This window comes from Neopsephotus bourkii, unplaced genomic scaffold, assembly GCF_033783945.1.
Source record: "Neopsephotus bourkii isolate Nb327-2 ecotype Australia unplaced genomic scaffold, CSIRO-AGI_Nbou_v1 NB_1630, whole genome shotgun sequence".
Lineage (NCBI taxonomy): Eukaryota > Metazoa > Chordata > Aves > Psittaciformes > Psittacidae > Neopsephotus > Neopsephotus bourkii.
This window is the reverse complement of record NW_026902105.1, coordinates 9,531,335-9,558,077: the sequence shown is the minus strand read 5'-3', so window position 1 is coordinate 9,558,077 and position 26,743 is coordinate 9,531,335. Positions and strand designations below refer to the sequence as shown.

Genomic DNA, 26,743 nt, shown 5'->3' with positions numbered 1-26,743 from the left:
GTGCTTAAAAGCATGGTTTTTTCTCAATGCATCTTCTGGAGCCCTGGGTGTGAGCTGTGTTCTTTTCATGAACTGTGATTTTTAGTAGGTAACATGTGGCATTACAGCTTCTGTTTGGGAAGCTGAGAGGTTGCTTGCCTCTCATGGCTCTGATCCACTGCAGTTTGTGGGTCCTGCTCTAGTCAAAAGTAAAGCTGCTGTCGAATCTTTTAAATTGATGGGTTTGTAGAGAAATACCTATTTGCTGAACTCAAAATGTCCTGGACTCGGGAACAACACACTGGGGTGTTGGTTTTTTTTGTTTGTTTGGTTGGTTGGTTTTTCCCTTTTCCTCTTTGATTCATTTGTTTTTATTGGAAAAATGTTTTCATAGTTTGCTGCTTGGGATCTTGAGAGCATAACCTGCTGTACATCAGCTCTGGAAGCTTGGGAATAAGCAAAGCCCTGAAAACCTGGTTTATGCTGTGGTTGTCTGGCCTTCCAGGCTCAGCTGGAAGCTTGGCTAGGATGGGTTTCCTGCATCTTCAGACCTTGCCACAGTGTGTAGCAAAGCTTTTGGGCAGCTGGGCCACGTGGCTTCTTGTGTGAACTTGCAAGTGCCTGGCTGTGGGATGCAACTGGCAGGGAGTGGAGAGGTCCCTGGGGTACAAAGGAACCTCGGATCCTGGAGCATGGGAGTTCCTGACTGGAGCCAAAGTCCGATGCCCCTCCAGCATGGCTATTGTTCTGTGGAAACTGCCCCTTTGTCAGTTTCAGCCATGAACCCAGACTCTTTGTTTCTCTTCCCAGTCATGCTCTGTGTGGCTCAAGTGGAAATATTTTGTAACTTCAAGTTTGTGGAGGTTTTTTGAGAAATTCTGGTTCATTTTATCCAAGGAATGGTTGAAATCTTCCTCAAATCTCATTATTTTAATGCTGTCTTAGCATGCAGTGCTGGAGTTACTTATGGCAGCGAATGTCCAGCAACTTACTTAAAGCAAATGATCCAAAATGTTTTTACTTGGATAGCTGACAGCGATGGATTTGCAAACATGTAATAGGAATTTGGAGGATACTACAGTTCTTTGCCAATTATATATATTACATACTTGACTGTCCCAAAAGAGGTTATGTGGACTGAGAGGTCCTTTGGGCTGTGTAGTACCAGTGTTTTTGATTGATGATGAAAGGATTGGTGTGTGTATGGGGAAAGCGAGTTTGCAGTCCTTAATATGAGCCCATCTAGATGGGAGCACTGCCAAGGTAAGTCTATTTTTAGACCTAACAGTTTTGACAATGTTCCTTTAAGTGGTGTTTTTTTCCCTCTAGTAAGAATGAAAGAACTAGGTCAGAGCCAGTAGAAAAAGGCTTTTGATCTCTGCAACGCTGTTCTCAAATTCTCTTTTTTTTTTTTTTTTTTTTTTCCTTTTGCTCTTGTGCAGCAGAGGTAAAGGGGAAGAGAGAAATGGTGAATTCTTACCCTGCAGTGTTTATTGCACAGGAAAGTTTGAGACTGATGGCATCCACCAGATAATGCATGCGTGCAGGTAATCCCACACAGTTCTGCTGGATCCCCTACAGCTCTGACCTGTGGTGTCTTTGAGATTCCTGAGCAAAAAAGTGCTAATTATATCATGGAGTTCTTTCATACTAAGTGTTTAATGAAGCTTGGTCTAACACCTTTCCTGCTGTGTGTTGGCTTTGGGAAGCACATAGATAGGTTTGTTGCTGGTCTCTTCCTGAAAGGTTATGTAAATGTCTACCATCCTATGGCTCTTCTGTAGTGGGCTCATGCTATTGAGACCCTGGATCTATCTACAGGAGAATATGGGATAAAGGTTGAACTTGAGGATCTTAAAGGTCTTTTCCAACCCAGCTGATTCTATGATTCTGTTTTACTAAGCAGAGCCTTGCTGACAGCAAATGACAGTGGCTCTAGCCTGACCCCTTGGTAATCCTCAAGGGAACTAGACACTTAAAGGAAGTAGTGTGGTGTCAAGGTTAACTGTTGCAAGACTGGAGTTACTTGCAGTTTGTAACCAACTTCTATCAAAATGATCCTCTGAGTTTTGGCAACATAAAATACTTGGGTGGAAAGCCTTCAGTGTTTAGCCCACCGCAACAGATATTGAGTGCTGCCATGTGTTTTCTTGGAGACTTGAGATACGGTGAGCTTATAAACGTGCTGTGCCAGCTCTGCCAGTAATGTTACAGTGAGTTCAGGACCATCCACAGGATGCCTGTGAAGCAGGTTTCAGCGTAGGTACCCATCATGCTGTTCCAGAGTGTGCCCAAAAGCACAATTCTTTTGACAGGTAATCAGTTATTCAACTTTGTACTATTCCTACACCCACTCCAGGTTCAGGCTAGATGTCTCCACATCCAGGCTTCCAGGGAATGGGATCTAAGAGATGGGTTTTCAGCACAGTTAATTGCCTGTGAAGCAAAAAAGTAACAAGCCCTGTCATTCAAAAATAGTGTGTGCTTCCAGCAGTCCTTGCTTTGTTCAGTAGTTTCCAACTACTTCTTATCTTAAGGGACTTGCACATGTGGCTTGGCGAGAGCTGCCAGTTGGAGTCAGGGCTTGAGACACACATCTACTCTCCACTTGAAATGTGACCTTGGGTCATAGCAGAGGAGATGGATAAGACTGGCGGTAGAGGTGCACACAGGACAGGTTTAAGACCTGAACTCCAGCCTTTGGTCTTGGTACCAGTTCTGTATGTTATTTAGTGACCATTTACTGCAAAAATGCATCAGCATAGGTCTTGTCCCATCCACATTCATGTGGCAGCCTTCTTGTTGGGCTGTAACATCTATACCCTTCTTTCTTGCTCAGCAACAGCACAACTTCAGAAGATGCCTTCCCTTCTTGATATAACAGCACCTCCCACCCCTCTGCAATGTGCATATGGCTTGGTGGCAGTGTATGCTCCTCTGCTTCGAACTACTGCTTAGAGCTTCCCAGTGTTGCTGTGTCATGAGGGTTGTGGTGGGAGAGCAGCAGTGAGAAGCTGAGAGTAAAGCACAGTGTTCAGGCAGTTTGCACAAGTAGTAGAGCTGTTGTAGAGCTACGTTTCAATACTCTTCTGGGTTTGTTAAAGATACTGTGTCTGGTTCTGGTGCCAGCTTTTTCTGCTGTCCTGGCTGAGATAGCTTCACCCTCTTGTGCCCTGTCCCATCTCTGGTGTCTCCCTTTTGTCCAGTCTGTATGATCTCTGAGGTAAGGACTCCTCTTTCTGTGCACAAGAGATACTGAGAGGTTGGGACTGAGCAATCCTATTGTGGGTTATTGCTCGTGAAAGCTGTTACCTTTGAATGGATACAGATATTTACCCTTGCAGATTAACAGTTGAATAACTCGATCCACAATTATTTGCTCAAAGCATGCAGAGAACGTGGAGGGAGTAGTTACGGAAGGTGCCAAAGACAAAGGTGGAGAAAAGGGTTAGAAAAAGGAGCAATTTTGAAGTTTTCTGGAACTGGTTTGTGGTTGTCAAAGTAGCAAATAGTTTTTCAGGAACTGTGAGGAAGAGCTTAGAATAGGCAGTAAAGTTCTTTGTTTCTGTATCATTGCATATTGCTCTTGTATGTTGAATGTTCCCTGCAGTTTCGTGTGCCACACCCCCAAAAATGGACAGAACTGAAAAGAATACAGAAGAGGGCAGGTGGCTGGTCAGAGGGGTGGTATGTTCTCTGAGGGCACAAAGATTCTGATTCTTTAGCTTGGGGAAGAGATTACCTTAGACAGTGACTGGATGATTTGGGGTGAAAAGGGAACAAGGTCACAAGGCAGAACAATGAAGCTGTAGGGGTTTGTGCTTAAAATAAAGGAAGTAGTTTTTCATGTAGCGCACAGTTCCCCAGGTGCAGCTTTCAACCTGGGTCATTCCTAACCTGTACACCCTGCTCTCATACTGTTTTCTTTAGCAATGGCATAAAAGGCTAGACTTCTAGTCTGACTCAGCCTGATCACTTTTATGACAAAGTCTAGCTCATCTTGTGTGCATCCAGAGCAACTGCAACTCAACACAAGAGCTTGATTTACATCAGGTAACTGAGAGGAGAATCTGGCCAGGATAACCCAGAAACATACAGAGGAGATGGGGAATTGGGCAGTGAGCTATAAAAACATTAACAGACAGTGATGTAATGTATAAGATGGGTAGCTCTCTTTTCCAGTATATAAGAACTGATGCAGTTCTGAAAGAGGAACTGTCTGCTATGTCCGGTCAATGGGATTGGGGGGGAAGGAAGTGCCCCACATTAGGCTGCAGCTGTAGAAAATACCAGTTCCCCACAGCGGTTGGGGTTGGAAACTGCATATTGATGTGCATAAATGGGGTGAGATATGGTCTGAGACCTTCAGGAGAGCCTGAAGCAAATTAGATATAGAGATCTTGCTCTTATTGGCTTCTGCCTTGGGGAGGTTGTACCTTCCTTCCCCTTCTCTTTCCGGAAGCATCCTGCGGCACAAGGACTACAAAGAGAATGATGAGGGAGTTGCTGTCAGTAGCTGCATGTTCTCTGTGCAGCATGAACTAAACTTGGCATTAAAGAGCAGGTTGGTTACTTGGAACAGCAAGAATTCACCTTAGTATGTGCTGCTCTTGGATGAAGCAAGCAGGTGGGCAGGGGGACTGAACTCAGGCTGAAGTGAACTCTGCGTTCAATTACAGGATCAAATATGCTTGCAGGGAGTATGGGACTGAGCAGGAAAAGGGTATGAGGATGACATTTGGTGTGGATTGTAGCTTGTCTTTAATGCAGTCTTATCTGTCGCTACATAAAGTAGAAACTTGGTAGCTCAAGCTTTTCAGCTGAACGTTCAGATGATTACTTCTCTCCATTCCCCTACTCATTTGCTCTTCTTTGCCCTGTTTTTGTGTCTTTCTCTCCCCGCTTTCTTCTTCCTGTCCCCTGGGTATTTTAGTTGAGTTGATTTGCTTCTCCGCAAATAACCTAGTAAAAGCAAGAAAGAGACTTTTAATAATGCTCTTTCAGAAACATAAAGAATAATTGTAATATGTGTAAATAGAAGCTTTCTCCTGGATTTTGCTCTGCATGCTCTCAGCTAATGGTTTCTCGCTACACAAAGTCAGCTGGGGTATTAGTGTGGGTAGGATACAGTGGTATGAGTAAGCAGTAGGAGGTAAAGAATTTTACTGGGGGAGGGAAAGAAGGCATTTACAGGCTCTTCAGTTAAATGTGTGAGGGAAGGGGTAGCCTTAAACAATGATAAAGGAGGTAACTCCTAGGCACTTCAGAGAAAGCCAGGACTGAACAAAGAAGTGAACTGCCAGATTGCAAACTAGTTATGCTAGTGAGAATGAATATTTCCCTTTGCATTTTGATAGCTTTGTGCATCATTCATGGGGCAAGAAATCAAGCCTGGATCCACATCTGAATTGCAACCATTTCTGTGCCACGTGTTCAGCAGACATCAGCTTTCATGAGTAGGACAAAGGCAGAGATCTGTGATGCATGTTTGGGACAGCACACCTCTGATGCCATAATAAAGACTTAACCTGCGTGTATCTGAGCTGTTCTTTGTTTGCTGGATAGGCTCACTAGTGTTTAGAAGAGGTTTCTGATGGAATGCTGGCTGATTATAGAATTGAACAGTTTGCTATTAGGACTTGAGGCATTCTTAGAAATACAGTTTGCAGTGGAGCATGACTAGCTAATCTCCTAAGCAATGATGGCAAGACAAGCTCCTTCCAGGAACAGTAGAGCTAATGAAGCCTTGTTTCTTACCCACATATGTTCTTTATCTTTTCTCCCTATTTCCTCTTCGTGTTCACTGTGAAATCCTCAGAGGGTAACAGCGGTACCTAGTCTGGAGTTTGCATAAGTTGATTGGTGACTGACGATTGTGATGTATGGTGGATACTTTCCCTTCAGAAAGCATTGTTTTAGGTTTCTTCTTCTCTATGTAGCCATTTATATTTTGTTTTCATACTTTGTATCTCTTACAGCACCTGTCTGGGAGATGCACAGACTTGCAATCAAACTGAAGTTCAGAAGAGTTGCTTCACTTTTCAGGAGAAGCTGTGTAGATACTCACACGAGGCTTCTTACTAACAGGGAATGAAATCAGTTTGCAAAACAAATTACCAAGTATTTTGTAATGTAATCCACTGCTCAAATTATCGTGTTGTGTACCTGTGATGCATGTTACGTACTGATCTTTGCTCTGAGCTAATGGTGTAGCTCACTAGTCCCATTCTTTGCCAGTATTCTCCTCTTCATCTGTACCTGTACAGGATCTGTGATAGACTTGCCTTTCTCACTGAACTGGCCCATTTTATAATGAGCCTCTCTCTTGCTTGTGTGAATTCAGGAGCTGCTTGTCCTAACTGTACCTTTATTAAAATGGAATGAGAAAATGCTCCAGAAATAATTTGGCTGTCCAGTCATTGTGCCTGCTTTTCATCATGAAACTGTTGCTATTACAAAGGCAGAACTTGCATTGCTGAGGCTCCAGGGTCTATCTAGCATAGTGATAATGTGCAGTCTGTCTCCTGAAGAGCAGGTGTAACAGAAACTGTCTTTAATGTTTACAGTATTTCTAAGGTCTATGAGATAAGAGATGACACCAGATATTGCCTTACATAAAATAAGCAGTTTTCAGTAGGAAAATTGTCAAAAATGAACAAGTGAATTTCTTAGCTGAGTAAACTTAAGTACATATGTTTGTGTGCCGGTGGGACGAAGGTTTTAAAAGGCAAACTTAACCCACATAAGAAGAGGATTTTGTTTTCTGGGCTTAGGATTTCTGTTACATAAACTAAGGAATCTTTATTCTCTCTATACACTTAAGATTTGCATGGCCTTCAAATTATGAGTTTAGTTTGATTCCAGAAGAAACCACTGAGTTACTCATTCTGATTTCTAATACTCTGAATTATGGAATTCATATGTTGTAAGAAGTTTATTAAATTGATTAATCCAGTAGGTGATTAATGGTCGTGATAAAGAGAGGCCAGAAAGACAAGCTAACCTCTGGAAGGTCCTGAAGGTAAAGCAGTGCGTGGTGGTGTCTGCCAAGCTTTGCTTTCTGTGTCTGAGCTTTGAACTCAAACCTGTGGGTACAGCTCATTAGTAGCAGCAGTTTACAAAGCACCCCACAGTTCAGACACAGCCTGTTTGTAGTGGCTTCATGCTGATTTTTGATGCTAACCAAGAGAATCAGATACCTAGACACCAATATCACTTCAGCTAGGTGGGACTTCAGCCTTAAAGGTTTCTGATAAGTTCATGTTATCTGTACTGAAGTAGAAAAGGTCCTGACTGATTTAGTGGCTTCTTTGCTCTGTGTAAATGCTGATGATTTGGTGGCCATTAGATGGGCAGATTTGAGAAGAGGTTCAAAAGAGATGGGTTGGGGAACTGTGCTGATTTATATTAGCTGGAGGTAGGATTTACTTCTCCATACATTCCTATAGGCAAAGCCAGACAGTTTCTCAAAACTAGAAGTTGATTGGTGAGGCACATGGACCATCCATATGAGTTACAGAAACGGATTACTCTGGGTAAACCTTCTGCCAGATAAAAGAGTCAAAATAATCCTAAACTTTGTGGTACAAATGAGGGTCATCTTTACTAGCTGTTTTTAATCTTGGTTTTTAGTGTTGTAGAAGTGGGTCTAACTGCTCAGGTCATAATCTTTGAAATAATCCTGTGTTTTCAAAGGATATTCAGTTACTAATGAAGTACAAGCTGGAAATGCAGAAAGGGCTTTGCTGTGTGGATCCTTCTTGATTGTTCGGTCAATGTGAGCAGCTGTCTCAATCTGGAATAAGGTCTTGGTGTTCTCAATGTGAATGTCTCCTCCCTGATGAGATATTAAAGCAGTTTGTGAATGATGGCAAGCAAAAAGCCCTGGGGGTATTGTTTAACTGCTTGGTATTGAAATGCAGCATCCGGAAATGTATAGAAGTCTGACTGAAAGCACTGACTGCAAAATTTGATGTGGTTGGAGGTTGGATTTCCTTCTGACAAAGAACTGGCCATAGATGGAAGGAACAGGCCCAGTGAGAGGTCCTATCCAAAGGTCTTGTAGGATCTTCTTTCCTGGAAATACCTGTTAAATCTTCATGACCTTCATGCAGATGTGAGATAACTGAAAAGACAGATCCTTTTTATAAGGTCCAACCAGAGTGTTAATGTTCCAGCTGTAGGGACTACTGTCTGTCTTTTTCATCAGCACAGCATTTTATGGTGGGAGTAGCAGGTGGATTGTATGGACGTACCTTAGCATTGTGCAGCTAAGTCTGTGGCATGAATACATAAGATGAAATGTGTGTTTGCCAGTATTTGACACATGAAAAGTGTTCTAAGTGTTGTTAGAGGTTGGATGGGTGTCTCCCATGCCTGCTTTTTGTCTCCAAATAGCAAAAGCTAGCATATGACTGTGATGCACACAGAACAGGGCACATGAGTAAGATGATGCTATTTTTACTCGATCACTTTTTTAGAATAGAGCAATTGTTATTGCATGAAACTCAAGTACTTGCCAAATATGATTTAATATAGCCTTAATTGATCTGCTTAACATTTTAAACAGCCAGCAGCATTCCCCCTGAAACAAGAGGTTATGAAATGTTTGACATGGTAGGCAAAGGAGAGTGCACAGAGGTAGCGATTGATCACAGATGTGATCTGCTAAGCCTTGAGCTTACAGATGGAGAGACAAAGACTTTCCATCTGCCCATCCAAAACTGGATGTATCAAGGCTGTGTTTTGAAAAGTGCCTTCAGGCTTTTCTCAGATAGGATTCACAGAGTACCCTCTAGTAAAAGGCAAGGCTTGCCCCCAGATGTCAGTCACTTACTGTGGCTCTTGGTGACTCCTGTGTACCATAAGCATGCTCAGACAAGCTGTCTGTTGGCTGCTTGCCATCGGAAGGGAGGCAGCATTCACGGTACCCTGCAAGCTGCTTTCAGACTGCACCCACATGCTGGAAGGGATCTGCTTGGGCACAGAGCTCAGCTGACATCTATTAGCTTCTGCAGGGCAACAAATTCTCTTCCTCTGTATACATGGAAAGGACTTGGGTTTGTGTTCTTGAAGTGGAAAAAATACAGTGTATATTGCATTAATTTTGTTCCTTCCCTAGCTTTTTAGGACAGACGTTGTTATTTTTCCATTTTAGGTGCTCTACTTACTGTTTCTTACAGGGTTTTTTAACTTGGCAGATCTCAGCAGTCTTTTAAGTTGTGGAAAAGTGAATATTTTCCTCTAGATTCAGCTTTGTCACTGAGTGGGGGTACAAGAGCACTCAAGTATCTTTGTTTTAAATACGGGTTTGTTTTGTAAATGTAATCTGTGATCTATGTTACTGTGTACCAGCACCATTTGTCATGTGCTCGTTGCTGTGCAGCTGGAGCTGTACAGAGCATTCACGCTCCCTCCCCAAAAGAAAACAAGTTCCTACTGCAGATAGCTTTCAGTCCAAGTTAAGTGACAATTGTTAGGGAGCATGAAGAAAGGCATGGCATTAATCAGCTGTTAGGTGGGGTTTTCAGCAGGGAAAGGGTAATACAGGAGCTCTGAAACTAGATCAAGAGTTGTATTACTGTGACATATGGACGATATATGAATTTTGAAATTGTATGGAGGAATATTGGAAGAGGTTCTGTTTCAAAATCTAATGATACTGCCGATATCTAATGGCATTAGGCTGATACTGTCAGCTGATTTGGAGGTAGGATTTGGTGTCTTGATGGACTTTCGAAGTCTGAGAATGATGAAGTGGATTTAATTTGCTAGAGGGAATTGGTGCTGAGACAGTGGGGTTATTGTCAAAGCATTGGTGTGGGGAAATGGTCTGAATGCAGATGGTGGGGTGAGCTAGCGTTAGCTAATGACAGGACAATGAAGAGTAAGAACCTGGACAAGTATTTTAGCAACAAACTACTTTGTAGGCAGGTAGAATCTTTTGCAGACAAATGCCATTAACTCCTGAAATAGATGTAGGAGGAGTCAGCTGAGAGGGTCTCAGCGGTTGGGTTGCGGTAGAGTTAGTGATTTGTGATTCTTTTGTAAGAGCTGCTTAGACTCGGTTCTACAGGACGTTAACCCTGGGTGCTGGCAGACCCCAATCCCTTCAGTTTTGCAGTGTGAGTCCTGAGTTGAGAGCTGGCTTTATCTCTATGAAATTGTATGAACTGCTGATTTAGAAGAGAATACGTTATTGTTGACCAAATGTTGACCTCTTTTAATAAATCTTGAAAGGGAGCAATGGCTTGCATTGACATTTGGAAGGGGGCAAGAGCTCCATCACTGTCTGCCACAGAGGTAGATATATGTATTTCTGTGTGGTAACAGGAAATAACAGGCATGCAAATAAATATTCTTTGCTTCTTACGTTCTGTGTAGCTGAGAGGCGGAGGCAGTGTTAGAGGAAAACACTGAGCTGGCTACCTCAAGATGGCTCTGGACAGAGAGACTGGCTTTGCCAAGCAGCTGAGATGCTTATTCTCACCTCTGTTTTTTCAACTCCTGCCTTCTCTCCATGCCGAGGCTCTTATTCTGGGTGTGTAGTCCCTAAAGAACAGATTCACTCCAGGGATACAGTCAGCCAAGACTGTTGGATGTGAAGGAGAGAGATTAACTCTTTCCTTCTCTTCTACCCCTAGGAAACAAAAAAAAACAGTTGTTTTCTCATCCCATCTCCCCAGATATCAGCAACTTTGGAAAAGTCTTTCCCAAGGCAGCCTGTGTTTCTTTTAATCAGTGACTTCTTTTCAATAGCAAGGTGATAGGCAGATATATAATCACGAACAGCCTCTCCATTTTTTTTCTCTTTTGCATCCTGAAGGAGCCCAATATAAAGCATTGCTGAAACAGCACTAACATTCATTACTCTTGAAAGAATGATGGGCTAAGAGTAAAGCAGCATCTTGTGATATGATTTATTTCTTTTTTAACCCATGCAGGTGATGCTTACAGAATCACAGAATCTAAATGATTGGTGAAGACCCTTCTGTCCAACCATTAACCCAGCACTGCCAAGTTCACCACTAAACCATGTTCTCAAGTGCCACATCTACACCTCTTTTAAATACCTCTAGGGATGGTGACTCCACTGCTTCCCTGGGCAGCCTGTTCCAATGCTGGAAAACCCTTTCCAGGAAGAAATTTTTTCCTAATATTCAGTCTAAACCTCCCCTGGTGCAACTTGAGGCTCCTTCCTTTTGTCCAATTGTTTGTTACTTGGGAGGAGAGACCGACCCCCACCTCATTCCATCATCCTTTCAGGCAGTTCTAGAGAGTGATAAGGTCCCCCCTGAGCCTTCTCTTCCCCAGACTAAACCCCCCCCAGGTCCCTCAGCCATTCCCTATCACACTTGTGCTCCAGGCCCTGCACCAGCTCCACTGCCCTACTCTGGAGCCGCTCCAGCACCTCAATGTCTCTCTTGTAGTGAGGGACCCAGAACTGAACACAGGATTCAAGGTGCTGCCTCACCAGTGCCAAGTGCAGGGGAACAAAAGCAAAATCCAGAAAGGGGTAGGTATGGAGTGTGCCTAGAAATAAAGGACTCAAAAGCTAGGAAGTGACTCTAGTAATATTATCAAGTATTTGGACTGACTCAGTGGTGTGGCTGGGAAAACCAGTAGGAGGAAAGCAGTGACTTGATGACAGTTATCTATTTTTTCTCTCTCCAGTGAGAGGCAATGCCAGAATGATGGGATTTGGTTTCACGTGGCCACCAGCTGACCTACAGGACTGATTTGAACCAGGGAAGAAAGGCTTGCAAGAAGAGCTACAGCTAGACTTGGGGAAAAGCTTCTTAGGGTTGCTTTCAGAATCAAGGCTCTGTAGCAGCTCTCTAGGTATCAGGAAGAAATTGCAGATGCTTGCTGTTCTAAAATGAGACAGAAATATGACAGATAAGACCAGCCACCAATCAGACTGCTGCACACTCCTTTTCCTGATGTGCTTTTCCCCCATTTACAATAGAAAATGCTCTTGTTTTTGAGAGATTGGTACCTGAAGAGGAAACCCAGGAGTTCCCAGAAAACTTCTCAGAGGCTTTCCAGGGCTTTTAAAGCAAAACCACAATTCTCTATGCAAGGCTTAAGCAGAGGAAGGATTCCTTTTGAGAAAGAAGGGATTTTTAATTGGAAATCTTTCTCCTGTGGTGGCCAGTAGAAACCCTGAGCTTGCCTCCAGAAGCTCTGTATCCTTCACCTCCTATTTTTCCTTCCCCAGAAGGAGTTCTCTGCAGGGGTCAGCTGTGGTTATGCTTTAATTTAGTGATTCCTCCTCCTCTTCCTCTCATGCTGCCTCGTAAATAATTGACTGTTCGGAAAAGGACCTCTGCCTCTTTTATTCTTGTAAAAGAAGTCCAGGACTAATCCCACTCTGCTACTCACAGTGACTGAAATTTAGTGCCATTCCTGTTTTTAGTTTCATTTACTATTTTTTTCTGGGGCAGTGATGTATTTTTCTACTCTACAAAATAGCTGCAATTTGTAATAAAACACATTGCAGTTCTTTACTGCTTTCCATCATTCAGTGTTGTCCGTAAATTATCCTTCATAATGTTCTTTTGCCTTCAAGATAGATGTTTCCATTCCTGGCTTGCAGATCTAGGTATTGTAGTGCTTGGACAGATCACTTATCTTATATAAATAGTTGGTTGTTTTTAATAATCCCAAGGAGAAAAGGCCAACTTCTTGGCTTCTGATTTAATTCTGCACCAAGGAGTTGCTGTTTAGGCTCATAGTTTTCAACTAAGACTCTGGGATTTAAAATAAGTGGGTTTTCAAAAGGTGCTGTAGTTGAAGGACCCTTTGCCTTCTCTGACAGCTTGAGCCTAGTTCCCATGAGAGGCTTTCAAGGACTTATTCATAGACTTGTAGAAACCAGCAATTCTGATTCCTTCCCCTGCTCCCCACCCTTTGCCTCTAAGCCAAGCAAGAGTAAAAGGGCAGCTTTTATTTTAGCTTTATATTGTGTTTTGGGTTCTGGTCAGATCTGTCAAACATTGCACCTCAGTACCTGAGCAAAGCTCCCTGCTGAACAGGGGAACTTGGAACCATTAATTAGGCGTAGCACTAAAAGCAGCGCAGTTATGCAGGAGCGTGAATGCAAAACTTGGATAGTCACATGAAGGGGAAGTTGCCTCAGGATCCATACATTTTAAAATGACTACATGTGCCAAGGAGGTTGTTAAGGCTACCCTATGCAAGCGCTGGAATGGTGACATTTCAGACAGAAAATGATTAAACTTCTGCCATAGTTCTAAATGTGCATTTCTCTGGTGTCGTTTGCATTTGTTTTGTTTTTCTCCCTCTATCTGCTTTCTGTACTCTGCTGTCATTAGTCCACAATTCCTTATGTGCTCCTCGAGAGTACCTCCCTCTTGCTTGTTAGGATGGTATAGGTGGCAATTTGCAGAGGTACAAAGTGGTGAAGGAGAGATAATCAGATGGGTAAGTCATTATGCAGAGACCAACTTGCTGTGCACAGCTTACTTATCCCACATTGTTTAGGACATAGAATGTTGTCGTAATTGAAAATGTAATAGAAAAGCTTCAACTTGCTTGCCTAGAAAAGAAAGAAAGAATGGCTGAATGCTGAATAGATGGGATATATTCTAGCCTAGTAAAAGCTGTAAGTTGAGGGTCCTGGATGCTGTAGTGAATCCAGTAGAGCACAGTTCCATACAGTAGCCTGCACTGCGCTGAGGCTGTATTGCTTCTCATTCTCTTTCTCAAATATCTCACCCTGAATCTATGGCCAGGTACAGACAGTTCTTTTGCCATGATTAGCCATAGGTTACCATGTGGCACTTCTTAGTACTTTGTAATAAATGTTTGAAACATTGGGTTCTTCTTTCCTAAGCAGTGTTATCTTGTGTTTTTTTCCCCAGCTATCCATTGCAATCTGAATCCAAATGGTATTGATCATCCTGGCCCCACAGAAGGTATTAATCTGCAACTTGAAGGTGAAGGAGTTGAATCGCCCTCTGTTAAGAACATTAGTACTCCAAAAGGGCCTGAGTCAAAAGAGACACCCAAGAGACAAGTGGAGCCAGAAATATCCAAGGTAGGTAGCACTGGCTTCTTATTTATTTTGCTGAGTCTTAAACTGCTTCTTGAAGTCCTGGCTACTGCTTAAAAAGCATTTATCATTCTGTTAAAGACATACAAAGTGGAAAAGTAACAGTCTGAGGATGTGGATGTTACAGAAGGAAGGTATTGCCATGGAGTTTTAGCCCACACACATCTTGGACATAGCACTAGTTTATTTTTCTCTAGATGACGATAATTAAAACAATGGAATATCCCTTTTTTGGGTACTATGGAGACTTCAGTTTTCCAAATGGCTTGGGTAAGAGCCAGAATGAGAATAGATACGTTTTTCTTAAGTGTGTTTTGTTTGCGTGTTTATTTTTTCCTGGGTGGGGTAGAGGAAGAGAAAGGTTCTATGAATATGTGGATTTTGGTATGGGTGACTGAGTTGAATAAACTGTTAACTAATTCTAGGTAAAGGAGGAGGTTGGTTCTTCCCTGTCTGGTATGTCAGTGAATAAACATCCTTCAGAGGTGAATTCCTAAAGACAAATGAAGTGTCTGTTCCCATTCATAAGCTGCCGTTTCTTGTTTGTGTGCAGGAGATGTGACTGCCAACTGCAGGTGAATGTGTGTGCTCCAGACCTTTCAGGCAAAGGACGATAATTTGTCATATTAGATATGTTTTTAGCTAGAATGAAAAATAAGAGAATGTTTAAAAAACCCCCAAACAACCCAAAACCAAAAAACCCAACAAACAAACTGGGAGAGAGTCTGTAAAAGTTTTATCAGCCTTTTTGAAGGCCTAAACCCAGAGTTTTAGTCGTGATTTCTGCAGAGTGGAAAATTGAGGTTTTTACTGAATCTGGCACTTTGGGAGGTAATAGAGCAATTCAAATGAGTGTCTTGGTTTTTTTCTCCTCAGACGTCCATCAGAGGCAGTAACAATTAATTCAATGACTGAACAAATAAAAGTATCTCCTACTGTCAGCAGTACAGTAAATCTAACAAATAATATACATGTGAGGTAGTTCAGAATAAAATAGCATGAAATGTTTTGAGCAGTAGCCTTGACAATAAAGGCTTAGCATGAATTCTGCGTTCTGATTTTTATCTAAAATACCTAATTTTAAATGAGTACAATTTTAAACTCATTTCGTTCTGTCTTAAATCACTGAACTAGATCCAGTACAGGCTGGCATTGGTCAAAATCACTGCTACTTGCAGTCTGCTTTGTGGCCGAACACATTGCTGATTTCTTTTGAACCCTTGGGGAGCAGGTTTATGCTTTTGCTTGGAATCATCTATTCAGTAACAAGACCACCAAATTTTGGATGGGCTTTGAGACAAAGCTTAGCTAATAATGCATTTACCCAGCTCATTGCAGACAAAGGCAAGCTAACCCTGCCCATGTTTCAACATCACCAGATGAAAATCTGCCCTGTATTGAAAGCTAAGGGTGAATGTTAAGCTCAGAGGAGATCTTAGTCTTGGATGTGAAGAAGCTAAATGACGCAGTGGAGCTTCCAATTGAGAATGGGACCATGTGTAGTTGACACGGAAACACAGGCAGATCAAGCTTGTCTTTGCTTGCAAAAGCTCATCCTAGTGGAAAATCAGGATGAAATATACTGGTGATTTAATGTAATGGAGCCTGATTCCACTGTCTGAGTTGTACTTGTTGGATTGATGAATAGGAAACAGGCCATCACTGCTGGAAATAGCTGGGGAAGAGGGGAAGCTTAGTGCTCTCAAAGTAGTGAAATCAACTATTGGCTTCCTACATCTGATTGCAATAGCTTTATTTAGAAAGCTGGATATGCCTCAGATATAAAAACTATACATTTTGCTTGATGGAATAAGCTTGGCATAATAGCATTAAGCTAATGAAGTGGACTGGTATTCTGCATGTTTTGTTGCCTTGTTAGTAACTTTGTTTTTGAATTACTGTATTTACGTGGTGATGCTTTTCGTCTGGATTCATATGTTACAGCTGAGGTGGCCTGTCTTTTCTGGCTTGCTCAGCTTTAAATTTAAAAATCATGTGGTTTATCCTCTAAAATGTGAATATAGAGATAGGTTTGTAACTTGTGTGCCTTTAAGAGTTGAATTAAACTGTCATTATGAAACATTATCCATGCAATCATATCTGGACGGTGGAAAGATGAATGGCAATAGAGAAAAATACTGTAAATAAACCACTGTAGGCAGATCCATTTCAAAGCATCATATAATGGTTTGGGTTGGAAGGGATCTTAAAGATCATCCAGTTCCAACCCCACTGCCATGGGCAGGGACATCTTCCACTAGACCAGGGTCCTCCAAACTCTTTCCAGTCTGGCCCTGAACACTAGTAGGGATGGAGCAGTCACAACTGCCTTGGCCAGCCTGTTCCAGTGCCTCACTACCCTCACAGTAAAGATTTTTTTTCTTAGTATCTAATCATATCTATGCTTTTTCAATTTAGAGCCCCTGTTTTATGTGTCCTCATTGCTCAGTTGTTTTTAGAAAGGTTTCTTTGCAGTCTGCTGAGTGCGCCCTCAGCAAGTTTGCTGATGACACCAAGCTGTGTGCTTCAGTTGATATGCTGGAGGGAAGGAATGCCATCCAGAGGGACCTTGACACGCTTGTGAGGTGTGCTGATGCCAACCTCATGAAGTTTAACCATGCCAAGTGCAAGGTCCTACACCTGGGTCAGAGCAATCCCAGACATAGCTACAGGTTGGGCAGAGAAGAGATTCAGAGCAGCCCTGTGGAGAAGGACTTGGGGGTGCTGGTCGATGAGAAAATGAACATGAGCCAGCTTCAGTGTGCGCTTGCAGCCCAGAAAGCCAACTGTATCCTGGGCTGCATCAAAAGGAGAATGACCAGCAGCCCGAAGGAGGTGATCCTGCTCTTCTACTCTGCTCTTGTGAGACCTCACTTGGAGTACTGTGTGCAGTTCTCGTGTCCTCAACATAAAAAGGACATGGAACTGTTGGAACAAGTCCAGAGGAGGGCCACAAAGATGGTCGGGGGACTGGAGTACCTCCCATATGAAGATAGGCTGAGAAAGTTGGGGCTGTTCAGCCTGGAGAAGGGAAGGCTGCGTGGGGACCTCATAGCAGCCTTCCAGTATCTGAAGGGGACCTATAGGGGTGCTGGGGAGGGACTCTTCATTAGGGACTGTAGTGATAGGACAAGGGGTAATGGGTTAAAACTTAAACAGGGGAAGTTCAGATTGGATATAAGGAGGAAATTCTTTCCTGTTAGGGTGGTGAGGCACTGGAATACATTACCCAGGGAGGTTGTGAATGCTCCATCCCTGGCAGTGTTCAAGGCCAGGTTGGATGAGGCCTTGGGTGATATGGTTTAGTGTGAGGTGTCCCTGGCCATGGCAGGGGGGTTGAAACTTGATGATCTTAAGGTCCTTTCCAACCCAAACCATTCTATGATTCTATGATTCTATACCTCATATCTACAGCAATAGGAGTTAAGTTACACAAAGTAATGCAGTGTATTGAATGTAATTTAAAATGCCTTCTAGATCATCTTCTCTGCTTTCAGCTTTCTAAATTGTGTTCATGAAGACCAGTTACAGTACTTTAAACCCCTGACTGCTTTAAGGTTTTGCTGTCCAAAGAAATAAACAAAATTTCCTTTCTAATGAAGTCTGTCCTTTTTCTGTCCTCATCTATGGACTTGCAGAGCAATAGTAACTTGTGGGCTATAGACAGATCTAAAGTTATCTTTTATGCGGGTACTGTAATTTAAATAGGGGAGTAGAAGTGTTTGTTTCTGTATTTGGGATGCAGACAGCAGGAAGTGTAGCATGAAGTTCCTGATGAGTATGAATTCTAACTTTTATAGGGTGACAGAGATAGAATTTTAATGGAAAATGGGACAATAATCTTAGCCATCACCCTGTTACAACTGTGAGCAAGTCCAGAAAAGGACAATATTATTTATCTTTGAACATAATCCACTGACACTCTGATAATGTACAGGATATAATGCAAATTAAGGAAATTATATGAAGTGTAAAAATACTTTATTTTTTAAGCTTTTTTGCTTTATGTATTTTTAAATGTGTATTTATGTATATCAGTATACACACTTTCTTGGTCAGTAATTGATTTTTCAGTATTTATGATATATAAAATTACCTCAGTGAGTTGAGTGGACACTTTTACAGAGTAGAAAGCTTCATTGGAGAAAGCAAGAATGGTTTATAATATACTTTGTTTTAAAAATGTGTATTATTTCTTTAACACCTGCATCTAATCTGTTGTGTGTGTTTTCTGGAATTATCTTTTCATTAAAATGCTACTTCTGGCATAGTACTGTACTTCTGCAGTCCTGTACCTGTCTGAGTATAGGCTTTAATAGACGGCAACTTTCCTGACAAATTTAGAAAATCATCTCTTACAGGAATATTGATTTTTATCAAGGCTTCCCACTTGTTGCACTCATATAGCCCTGTTCATTGTAAGCGTGAGACCCAAATCTGGTCTCTCACTTATTGCAAGAAGCTTATTTATTCAGGGAGTTTTGATTCCTAAGTAAGGTGTGCATATGTGGTGACACACTTTGTCTCATTATGTGGTAGCAGCAGTAGCAAATAATAAAAGCTTTTGGATGGCAACCGCTCCAGTTAGACTTTTATCTAGCTTTAGCTATGGCAAGTTTTTTATCTGACCCAGAGGCAAATTAACAAGCCTTTAGAATGTTCATGAAAACTATGAAAAGGAACCGGTAAAAGAATGAGAAGCTTTTTTATCTTGCCTTCTGTTGATAAGTGCTATAGAGACACTGGCAGACGATACTTTTTTGTTGCAGCATAGTTCATTAATTCTTTCAGTTGCTTTTGCTTTCTTAAAACCCCAACTTTTTCTCAAAATGACATTAACGGCAGTGAAAGGCTGACTGAACTCGGTAACAAGAGGACAGGAATTTATCTTGGCTTAGTGGGTCCACTTCAGGACTGATTGGGGTGGAAGAAGCTCCTTTGGCTTCCTTGGGAGTTCTGCTCTGCCTGGGAAACATTTGGTGTGTGTGTGTGTGTGAAGTGTATGGTGAAATGTCCAAGTCCAAGCTTCTGAGTAATAAGGGTGTTAAAGAATTCTTAGAAATATAAAAGTATTTTGTCAGTTAATTAAAAAAAAATATTCTGGTGCTGTTCTTTAAAAAGAGAACAGAAAAAATAATTTTCTGAAGAATTCTCCAGTTTTTTAATTAGTGGCTCCGCTTCATTATCTTTGTCCTTTTTGGTCAAGCTTCTAAAATAGGATGCAGTGGTTCTGGTGATGCATATGACAGAACATGCATACAGTCAAAGAATGGTTTGGGTTGGAAGGGACCTTAAAGCTAATCCAGTTCCAGCCCCCTGCCATGGGCAAGGGACACTTTCCACTAGAGCAGGTTGCTCTAAGCCCCATCCAACCTGGCCTTGAACACTGCCAGGGATGGGGCAACCACAGCTTCTCTGGGCAATCTGTGCCAGTGTCTCACCACCTTCACAGTAAAGAACTTCTTCCTTATATCTAACCCAAACCTCCCCTTTGTCAGCTTAGAGCCATTCCCCCTTGTTCTGTCATTACATGCCCATGTAAGAAGTCCCTATCCAGTTTTCTTGTAGGCCCCTTTACATACTGGAAGGCTACTCTGTGATCTCCCTGGAGCCTTGTCTTCTCCAGGCTGAGCAAGCCCAAGTCTTTCAGCCTGTCTTCACAGGAGAGGTGCTGTAGCCACTGATCAGCCCTTTAATTGTCATTCACAGCTGTTGGTGTGCTGGGACCACTTACACACACACTCCCCCACTCCCCTCTTTTTTTGTGGCTACTGAACTGGGGCAATGAAGTTTTAGCATTTGGATTTGTCTTCCAACTGTCCCCTCTGTGAACGAGACCCCAGGTTGGACTGACTGAAGTTAACGAGCGTTTCATCTCTTGAAGGTTCAGTGTAACCCCAGCTGGGCTGCTCCACTCCTCCAGGTTTTGCTTTAAAATGCTGTGGGAGGGTGTTTGGGTTGCAGACCTCTGCATGTATCCCCTTGGAGGAGCAGGCCTGGGTGGCAGAATGCTACTTCACTGACATAAAGTTTGCTTTCCTTATTTATTCTTTTTTTGTGGAGAAGTAGTTAACAGATTACCAATGGCCATAGCAGACCACAATGAAAGCCAGTAGATATAGTGTGTGATACATGGTGGTTTTAAAATTCTGCTCTTTTGTCGGTCTCTTCCCACTCTTTGACTGCAATAGTGACAAAGCACCACTTACTGCATTGGATCTTTTTATGACTACCAAAAATAAGTGCAGAATCTGAGGGTACAGTATGTCTGAACTGGACTTACAAGTATTTGGCAAATGATAATGTCAGATAGCTGAAACAGGGCAATGTGCCTTTCTAATGTATCATTCTGTGGTTGTTAGTAGCACACAATAATAAGTATGCTCGCTTCTGTCTTCATTTTTAATAGACTTTTTGTGTGTATTGCATGAAGTATGCATTTTGTCTTGCTCTCAGGTGTCTAAACTGGGGGCTGAAACGTTTGCTGTGTATGTTTATCTTCCTCTCGCAGGCTGTCATTCATGATTATGATCTCCAGCTGAAGTGTTAACTTTCAGAACCGTGCAGTGAGCAAACCTTCTATCCTGGGGAGTGGGAGAGGAGTGCTGGGTGACCTTGTGCATTTCAAGCATCTGAGGCTGATGGTTTGTTTATTACTTTGGGGGTTTACTGGTGTGAATGGAGTTCTGGAGTAAACCCGCCTCTAGTGCAGAATATAGCTTGGTTCAGAATTTACATTGTCGCAAGCCAGGAAGACAAGGAATGTCTCTCTGTTGGGGTCCTGTAAGTCAGTTTATCACAGGAGGATAAATGCCTCATTCAGAATCCAAGGGGATTCTTGCTGTAGCATATTTTTCCCCGTTGCTGTTTCATCCATTCTAGTTATAAATAATGTAATATTTTTGCAGTGAAGTTTCTACCTTAAGCATAAAAGATCTGACTTCTCCTGTTCATCCTGTTTGCCCTGACTGCATGCCTGGGGATTCTGAAACATCATCTGCCCTGACGGCAGCCGCATGTGTGTGGGAGATCATGCCCGAGTTAGTTTGTTGTGCTCTGCCCGGAACACTGAGGGGAAAAAGAAGAGCATGTGCAAAGGAGCGTTATTCATTTCCTTCTCCTTCACCCCCCATCACAAAGTGGGATTATTTTCCTATTGCTTCTCATCTTTCTCTCCATAGGAAGTAAAAATAATTAGCTCAGACTAATACTTGGCTCTTTAGATGGATATGGGTAGAACAGATGAAATTTACTCACAAAGATCACTATTGATTGACCTTCCAAGCTATTTAAAAGGAGTTTCCTTCGGGAAGTTTGGCTGCACAAGGATGCTCTATCTCTGACTTCAGTCCATGAGGTGATAATAGCAAGAGAAATTTCTGCTTCTCAGGCTTTTTACAGTTGGACTTGCACCAACAAGTAAATGATGAAAACATTGTCAGTGGTGGCATGCACACAGCACACGCATGTGAAGGACAGCAAGGTGTTGGCCTGCGAGAAACAGTGCAGCCTGTGACCCTGTGTGAGCTGGGGGCTGCACAAATGCACAGCAATGTGGTGGGTTTTGCTGCAGGCAGCGAATGCAGTCCTTGTGTAGGGCAGGCGAGAGCAGATGGTTACAGAGAGGCAGCTGAGGGAGCATAAGGAGGGAAATGGAGTCTGATCTGGCTCCTGTTGTCCCCTGAAAGCTATCAATGTGAAATTTGTGTTCTTTCCCCTTGCACTAGTGTGAAAAGGAGCAGCAATCGCAGTATGTATCTGCAAACATAAGCAGCAAACAGCCACAGTAGTACTCTAGAAATAAGTGGGATGTCTAATACTATAGACTCATGTAGACACAGGCACATTATTTAAAAGAACTTCTCTTCAGGGGAAAAAGAAACAGATAAAAAGATGGAGTGGCTTTTAGAGGAAAAAGCAATTCCATACAGCATGTGGATGCATAATGTGCTTATAGTGCCGGTTCTGCTGCTTGCCTCGTTGTGAAGCTGCTCCACAAAGCCATCCAAACCCTCTGCTTTCACTTTGAAGCTACTTTAAGGACTTCACAGAGATTGCTTCCAAAATAAAGCAGTATTTTAATGACATGGCTGCCTTAATGGGGAAAGAAAAGTATAGAATCACCCAGTAGTATTGTGATTACAGGGATTGCAAAATGTGTTACGGAGCCAATTTCTTGTTTAAAATGGGAAAGCAGTTTAAGGCTTCAGTGCTGGCACTGCAGGTTCTGCAAACAGTGCATCTCACCTGAGCTATAACCATTATTTCATTAATGTGCCACTTATGTGGACACTGCTGACAAAACTGATCAGCAGTTGCTGTAGTTCACCTTTTCCTCTCCAAGTGGGAACTTCTTTCCATTTTGAAAAATACCATAATTGCTGAGCACCAGGAGTGAAATGTGTCACAATCACAAAGGGGTGTGGGACTGTAATAGCCTTGATAACGTCTGAAGGGTGCTTCTTGTGTTACCAACTTGCCAAGCTTCTCCCTAGTGCAGAGGTGTGCTAAGGAGCGTAGGGATTTCATTAGGAGAATCTCGAAAGAGGTGGCTTGGGGCAGAGTGGAGTTTCTCTTCCCCTTGATTACTGTGGGTGGAATTGAGCTTGATGATGAGGACAGCTTAAGTGTCTGTGTGTAAGCTAGGTGTCTAAACTCCTGTTACATCAGTGGAGATCTAGTCAGTGTGCTCAGAGGAGTGCAGAGAGGGATGAGACTTCATCTGAAGTAAGCACCACTCAGCTGAACCTGTCTATGCTTTGTGGACTGATGTAACACTTGAGTTTAGGCATTCAGATCTCAAACTCAATTCTGTCCTTTGCCTTACTGGCTACCAGCCTCTGCACTTGATGTTGAAATAGTTATTAATGTCTGAGGAGGGTGAAACCTTGCATTAGGAGACTGTATTTCAGAAGCTTTATTTTCTCAAAATCATACTTTGAACACTTAGGATAGATTAGTCCCATGTGTACAGCTATGTTCTGGATGATCTGGCAAGCAAGCACTGCTTAATCTGAAAAATAAAAATAGTCTGTCCTGGATTGAAAGGAAATGATTGGAGTTTGTGTCATTTTTCCAGTTTCTTTTAATTGGCCTTGGACTTCAGAAGCCTGATGCTCTTCACTAGAAGTTAAGTTCTGCTCTGGGGCTCAGGTTTTCCAGCTGTAGAAGAATGGTGATAATAAGGACCAGTTAAAACGGTTGGTTTAGTATAAAACTGAGATTTGGAATTTGCTACCAAAATTTTTCCTTTTGCATGTCTATGTATGGAAAATTGATTGTCCAAAAGCTCTGCAGTGCTTTGCTGAAACCTGGAAAATACCGGCTTGGACAAGCTGTCCAGGAGTAACAAATGCAGCAGCTCATTTGCTGCCTGTTCCATTCTTCTCCATGGGACAGATTCCCCAGCTGTTTCCATAGTGGGTAGTGGTGAAGGCCTCCACTGTTGCTTTGTCTGTATCGTGCCTCTGGAAGCATTTGGTGGATGGGGGACTAGTGGGCATGGTGTTTGGCTCTGAGGGGCCTATAAGCACTGCAGAAATGCCAACGATAATGACCTCTGAAACTGAGGAGGCTTTTCAGCATGATTTCATTTCACACTTTGCAAATACAAGTTCTTTTTAGTTATTTCTGAATGTGGACTTCAGTCAGAAGTATTTCTGTTTTACCTTTATTCTACAGTCAGCTGTAGATTACTGTGTAGCTGATATGCCACTGCAGGGAGCAGGGAAACAACTCCCAAATGTTAAAGCAGGCATTTTCTGTGATGCTGTATTATCAGTGGGGCAAGCAGAAAGTAAGGAGGATGCCGTGTTTAATGAGAGAAAATTCTTCCCTTTCCCTCTCTTTAACTTTTTGACCAACTGATTTGTAAGTAGCCTGGGGTTTCCTTGGCTGTGATGCCATTTAGTGAAACTTTGGTACAGTGATTCAGCCTGGGGATGGCTCTAAGTGCCTCTGTTCCACTTCTGGTACTTCTGTGCTCCTAGTTATGTTGGTGGGGTGCTTTTATATTGTCATTAACCGCTCTGGGCATTTGCAGGGTTAGTTCAAAACCAAGATGTGTGCCAGACTCTTAAACTAAAAGAAGTGTTTCAAGTTTGCAGTGGGAGAGCAGAGGGGGAAACCAGCATGACAGTATGCTGCTTTAAATTTGGGAGCTGTCAATTTTAATGTGCAGCTGTGGCCTTCGGCACTTGGAAAAGGTAAATGCTGTTGGTGATGGTGATATCAAACATCACAAATAATTTCTCTTTAAGAGATTAGGGAACATGGATCCAATTCCTTCGACAAATCCACAGTTTAAGAAGGGAAATTACCTTCTGGTTTTAGGCTATTTACTGATTTTAGCTTTTGAACTGTCTCTCATTCTGTTCATGCAAACTTGTGATGTTTTCCTATTCTCTGAGTATACCAGCTGCCATCTTTTGTCTGCCAGCCCTGTGAAATGATATGAACCAGCGCATAGCCAGCTCCTGCCCACCAGTTCAGGCTTCACTTCACCTGTACCTTTTTTTAATTCATCTACGTTCCTATGCAAAGCAAAGAGTTCACTAGAGTCAGTTAGCTACAACCAGTTAAGACTGATGAGTAGTCAATTTTGCCTTGGAAAATGTTGCCTGGAATGGGAGATGCTGGTCCTGGTCCCTGTGGTGCAGTGCTACTAAAACCTGCCTACGCCTGATACACAATGAATAATCATCAGAATCTGCCTGGGGCTTCCCACCAGTCTGACTTCGAGTGTGCTCAGCATGGGTTCCAGGAGGGAGCTGTGCCCATCTTATGTCCCACAGCAACTCTCAGATATGACCCTTCTGCAACCTCAAGAGCTGCAGCAGTAGGAGCAACTTGAGTGTGAAGCCTGGGCTGTTGGGGAGAGGGAGCAAGGCCACCAGCTGGGTTATAGGATGCTGTTAAATTGCCCATTTCTTACAACATAAACATTGCATTTCCTGCATACCTGGGGGTCACCACACAACAGTCCTTAACATTGTCTGGAGCATCAGTTCTTCAGTCTTCCTTATTTCCTAGTTCCTTACCCAGAGATTGTAATTCTTACTGGTGGGAGATGTTCTCAGATGATGTTGTTGGTAGAATGAATATTTCTGGTGTTACCAGTGTCTAGGAATGAATATGGTTTATGAAGCTGCACTTCTAGGGTTAAATGTGTCCTTCATATGTATATCTAAAAATAGAAAACCTTCAGCTCTGAACAAGGTAGAGTTACTGCATGTCTTGAGGCCTTTTTTCCATCCTTAACATAGAGAATCTCATAAGTGGGTATTACATTCTGCCTGTTTTCCTTTTTTTCTCTCATGTCTATAAGTGCATCCATCAACTACTGATGACTTTGCTGACCTAGACACCCTCTACTTTTTTTGCCTTTTTTTCCTTGCTTTAAACAAAAGCATGACAATAGAGTCTGTCTCTAATGGTTTTAGAGCTGCTATTAATTCATCTTTCATTCAAGGCTGATTGCTTTCAATCTTAGCAGTGCACTTTAGACTGTGAAGGATTTTGTGAATATGTTTTTGTTATGAAAAGGTAGATGTCACTGAACTTCAGCATACCTTTGCTGATGATTGATAGTCTTTTTATCTAAATAAAGCTTGTGTACAGGTTTGAAGAGATATTTCTGAATAATCAATTGCTGATTAAATAGAAAAACTTTTTCTGGAGTTAAAGACTATCACAATCTTATGTTCTCCTTCAGCTATAAGACTGTCTCAAACTTAGCTCTCTTTTTGTGACCCAGAAGTTTTGCTTTTTTCAGGTTTGTCTTAAAGAACAAATAGCTTAATTGTCAACATTTCAGCATTAGACTGTGATTTGTGAAGTTGATGAGGAAAACAGAGGCTGTTATTCCATGTACTGAGATTTCCTGAAACCTTTATTGTTGACTGCAGAAGAATCTGAAGTGCTTGTTAAGGTTCCTGCTTATTAAGCTGTCACTGCTGTTTTCTTTTTCCATGGGGAAGGCTACTTTATGGCTTGCAAACTATAGTTAATTGCCCATAGTAACTGGTAGCAGATTATTTTGGAAGAGGTTTTTTTTCCTGAATAATTATCATCTTTGTTTTCCATAGCTGTTGTTTTGTGTTGCCTCAGTCTCTGTTCAAATAATTTACTATTGGAAAAGTTTCATTTTTAAACAGTATTTTTGAAAGGGAGGAAAGAAGAACAGTGCCAAAAAAAATGCTCAGATCAGGTAGTTATTCAGCATGCTGATTAAACCTGTTGACTTTTTATCCTCCGTCCTGGTTTCCAGGTTTCAAAGGATGCAAAAAATGCTGGTAAAAGCCCCGAAGAAGAGTAATTGGAAAGAAAGCTGTCTTAGCTTTTGATTCCAAAAAGAATACTCTAGAATGTAGTCAGGTTATGTGAACAGGCCTGACATTCGGAGGGGAAAAAAACCCCACTGGAGTGCATCCTGTTGTTGTGCTGTGAAATGTTTTATGTAAATTGCGAGTGATTCTAAAAACATAAAATAAATTGAACAGATGAAACTGAACTTGAAAATTAAATTAGCTTCTCTATACATGCCACAGTGATGGCAAATAAAACCAGGTCATTGTTGATGAAATTCTCATATAATTCTTTTCATGCTCATCACCTTCTTCCTCCCATGCCCCTCTCCCATGGTTGTGTTCCTCCCTGCCCAGGGCTTTCAAACCTGGTTCCCTTCAG

General features: G+C 42.1%; 1 protein-coding gene across 5 annotated transcripts in view; it reads left to right on the top strand.

The window, feature by feature from the left end:
* Nucleotides 1-26,743, top strand: part of SAMD12 (sterile alpha motif domain containing 12) — a 172,694-nt gene that overhangs the window by 2,187 nt on the left and 143,764 nt on the right. For all 5 annotated transcript variants that reach the window (XM_061373441.1, XM_061373440.1, XM_061373438.1 and 2 more), the window contains exon 2: nucleotides 13,866-14,041. In XM_061373441.1, coding sequence (XP_061229425.1) covers nucleotides 13,866-14,041 — 176 coding nt within the window. The remainder of the gene's footprint in view (nucleotides 1-13,865; nucleotides 14,042-26,743) is intronic.